The sequence below is a fragment of the Coturnix japonica genome, unplaced genomic scaffold (genome assembly GCF_001577835.2).
Source record: "Coturnix japonica isolate 7356 unplaced genomic scaffold, Coturnix japonica 2.1 chrUnrandom507, whole genome shotgun sequence".
In the NCBI taxonomy this organism is placed as follows: Eukaryota; Metazoa; Chordata; class Aves; order Galliformes; family Phasianidae; genus Coturnix; species Coturnix japonica.
In genome coordinates, this window is record NW_015439896.1 from 60,149 (window position 1) to 63,527 (window position 3,379).

The following is a 3,379-nucleotide window of genomic DNA, read 5'->3' on the forward strand; positions in this document are numbered from 1 at the left end:
ACCCCCAGAGCACGAATCCCATCACCGCAGCTTCGAGAGCAACTCCACACGCCCAACCTCCACCCCGTCGATTCGCCCAATACAGAGGGTCTTCTGAATTGACAAACAGCCCCCCCCTACTTTTCCCTTCCTTTGACTCTCCCCCCCATAGAAGGGTTTTTGAAATGAAGCCCCCCCTTTTACCCTTTCAAACCCTGCATCCCATTAAAGATCCCCGTTATGAAGTAACCGATCTCCCGGCAGCGCTGTCCCCCCTCACCACCGCCAGGCCCGACCCCCGCCCCGCAGCCCCCCGCCTTGGCCCCAAGGACCCCCCCCCGCGCCCGCCCCCCCCCCCCCCCCGGCTCCGCAGCAGCAGCTGCACGCAGCGGCCGTTCGCCGCGTCTGTGGGTGGGGAAAAATTGTTTTGGGGGGAAAATTTTTGGGAGGGGGATTTTTTTGGCCAAGACCACAGCACCCCCCTCCCCCTATACACCCCCTATAACAACCCCCATAACCCTCCCATAACACCCCCCATAGACAACCCCCATACACCCCTCCCATTAAACACCCCCCCATAACACCCCACCAATAACACCGCTCCCATAACACCCCCCCATAACACCCCCCATAACCCCGCCTATAACCCCCAAACCCCCAACACCCGCCCATGATTCCACGTGAGACCCTCCATCATCCCCCTTCAGCATCATTAACACCTCCCCCAAGAAACCCAGAGAACCCCCCAAGACCCTCTTAATCCCCACCAACGACCGCCCTAGCGGCCCCGGGGGCTTCATTCAGCTCTATGGGATCAGGGTGAGTTGGGGGCTTCATTCAGCTCTATGGGATCAGGGTGAGTAGGGGGCTTCATTCAACTCTATGGGATCAGGGTGAGTAGGGGGCTTCATTCAACTCTATGGGATCAGGGTGAGTAGGGGTCTCCGGGGGGTGTGGGGGGGGCATTCAGACCCCGTGTGTGGGGCTGGCACTGATGGGGGGGGTCTTGTTTGAGGCCCATGTGGGGGGCTGTGGGGTGGGGTGTTTATGGGGGCTGTTGGGGGGTGTTTATGTGGGGCTGTTGGGGGGTGTTTATGGGGGGCTGTTTCTGGGGTCTGAGGCCTGTGTGTGCCCCCCAGGCCGGGTCCCTGCTGTGGGAGCAGGAGCTGCAGGCTCACATGGGCTACGGGGCAGCACGGCCGTTCTTCCACACCTTCAGCTGCCAGGTGAGGGGGGGGCTACGAGGGAGGGGGCGGGGCTAAGGAAAGGTGGGCGGGGCCAACAGTGATGGGCGGGGCTAAGGAAAGGTGGGCGGGGCTAAGATTGATGGGCGGAGCTAAGGAAAGGTGGGCGGTGCTAACGGTGGGCGGGGCTAAGAGTATATGGGCGGGGCTAAGGATGGATGGGCGGGGCTAAGAGTGATGGGCGGGGCTAAGAGTATGTGGGCGGAGCTAATGGTAGGTGGGTGGGGCTAACAGTGATGGGCGGGGCCAACAGTGGTGGACGGGGCTAAAAGCGGTGGGTGTGGCCAATAGATTGTGGGCGGGGCTACAGAGAAGTGGGCGGGGCGAACAGTGATTGGCGTGGCTAATGCTATGTGGGCGGAGCCAACAGTGATGGGCGGAGCCAATGGATTTGTGGGCGTGGCTACTGAACTAAGGGCGGGTCTATGGGCTGTGGGCGTGGCCAATGACGGGTGGGCGGGGCTTAATGCGTTGGGGCGTGGTCAGTGGGCGGGGCTAAAGCTCCGGGGGCGTGGCCTGGCAGGAGGGCCAGGCTGGGCTGAACTTCGCGGACGAGGCCGAGGCGGCCATCTTTGAGGAGAGGGTGCAGGAGAGACTGCGGCGACGGCAGCAGCGAGTGGGTGAGTAAATGGGGGGGGGGGAGTAAATGGGGGGTTGGGGGTGTGCAGAGCCCCCCGCTCACCCCCCCTCCTCACAGAGACCCGGCAGCTCCCACCCCCGCCGCCTCCTGGAGATGGTGAGTTCCACCCCCCGGGTTGGTTGGGGGGCTCAGGAGCACATGGGACATGGGGGTCACATTGATCCCCTCCAATGCAGAGCGTCGTGGGAGCCTTCCACGGCCCCCCCCGGCCCCTGTGGACAGCAGCGGTGAGTGCCTGCCCCATAGCGGGGGGTTCCTGCCCCATAGCGGGGGGTTCCTGCCCCATAGCGGGGGGTTCCTGCCCCATAGCGGGGGGTTTCCTGCCCCATAGCGGGGGGTTCCTGCCCCATAGCAGGGGATTCCTGCCCCATAGCGGGGGGTTCCTGCCCCATAGCAGGGGTTTCCTGCCCCATTGGGCTTTTTAACCCTTGGAGGGGCCCCCAAACCCACACCCCCCCCCGTTACACCCACAGCCCCATCGCTGCCGGCCGTGCCCATCGCCAACCCTGACATCACAGCATCCCGCTACCGAGGGCTGCCCAGCCCCACGGCAGGAAGCCCCACAGCGGGCAGCGAGCGCAAGAAAGGCCGCAAGAAAATCTCCAAGGCCGATATTGGGGCTCCTTCGGGCTTCAAGTGAGCGGGGGGGGGGGTCAATGTGGGGCTGATGGGTGACATATGGACACGTGGGACGGGGATGTGGGGCTGGGGGGATGTGGGGCTGGGGGCGATGTGGGGCTGGGGGCGATGTGGGGCTGGGGGCGATGTGGGGCTGGGGGGGATGTGAGGCACCTCCTGAGCCCCCTCTGTCCCCCCAGGCACGTCGGCCACATCGGCTGGGACCCCGACAATGGCTTTGATGTACGTAAGGGCTGTGGGGAACGGGGGCTGTGAGGGGGCTGAGCGCAGGGGTCCTATGGGGCTGTGTGGGTGCAGATGGCGGCGCTGGACCCCGACCTGCGGGCGCTGTTTGCTCGCGCTGGGATCAGCGAAGCGCAGCTGGCGGATGCTGAGACCTCCCGGCTCATCTACGACTTCATCGAGGGGCAGGGGGGGCTGCAGGCCGTCAAGGAGGAGATGAGGCGCCAGGGTGAGCGACCCGGACCCCCCCATAGAGCTCTATGGGGTCCCTGCAGACCCCCCCTTACGCACCATTAACACCGCAATTAATTAATTAACGCCTCTCCTTGCAGCCCCCCAGGGCAGGGGGGGCACCCCGCCCCCTCCGCCTCCTCCGTCCGGACCCCCGCGGTCTCGCACTGGGCCGCTGCCCCCCCCCCCACCATCCGGGGGTCCTCCGCCCCCTCCACGTGGGGGGCCCGGCCCGGCTCCCACCCCTCGGCCCGTGGCTCCGCCCCCTCCTCGAGGCTCCGCCCCCAGCTCCGTGGCTCCGCCCCCTCCGCCCCCACCACCGCCCCCCCCCAGCGGGAGCCCCTCGGTGATGGGGGGGGTCAGCCCCGGGCGGGGGGCGCTACTGGATCAGATCCGGCAGGGGGTGACGCTGAACAAGGTGGGG

The 3,379-nt window shown here is 65.8% G+C and overlaps 1 protein-coding gene across 1 annotated transcript in view; it reads left to right on the forward strand.

Annotated features, from left to right (window-relative positions):
• Nucleotides 1-3,379, forward strand: part of WAS (WASP actin nucleation promoting factor) — a 5,781-nt gene that overhangs the window by 1,410 nt on the left and 992 nt on the right. Inside the window, exons 2-10 of the mRNA XM_015850667.1 lie at nucleotides 687-798; nucleotides 1,119-1,205; nucleotides 1,747-1,843; nucleotides 1,921-1,959; nucleotides 2,040-2,090; nucleotides 2,337-2,499; nucleotides 2,682-2,724; nucleotides 2,800-2,953; nucleotides 3,057-3,373. Of these exons, the coding sequence (XP_015706153.1) occupies nucleotides 687-798; nucleotides 1,119-1,205; nucleotides 1,747-1,843; nucleotides 1,921-1,959; nucleotides 2,040-2,090; nucleotides 2,337-2,499; nucleotides 2,682-2,724; nucleotides 2,800-2,953; nucleotides 3,057-3,373 (1,063 nt within the window). The remainder of the gene's footprint in view (nucleotides 1-686; nucleotides 799-1,118; nucleotides 1,206-1,746; nucleotides 1,844-1,920; nucleotides 1,960-2,039; nucleotides 2,091-2,336; nucleotides 2,500-2,681; nucleotides 2,725-2,799; nucleotides 2,954-3,056; nucleotides 3,374-3,379) is intronic.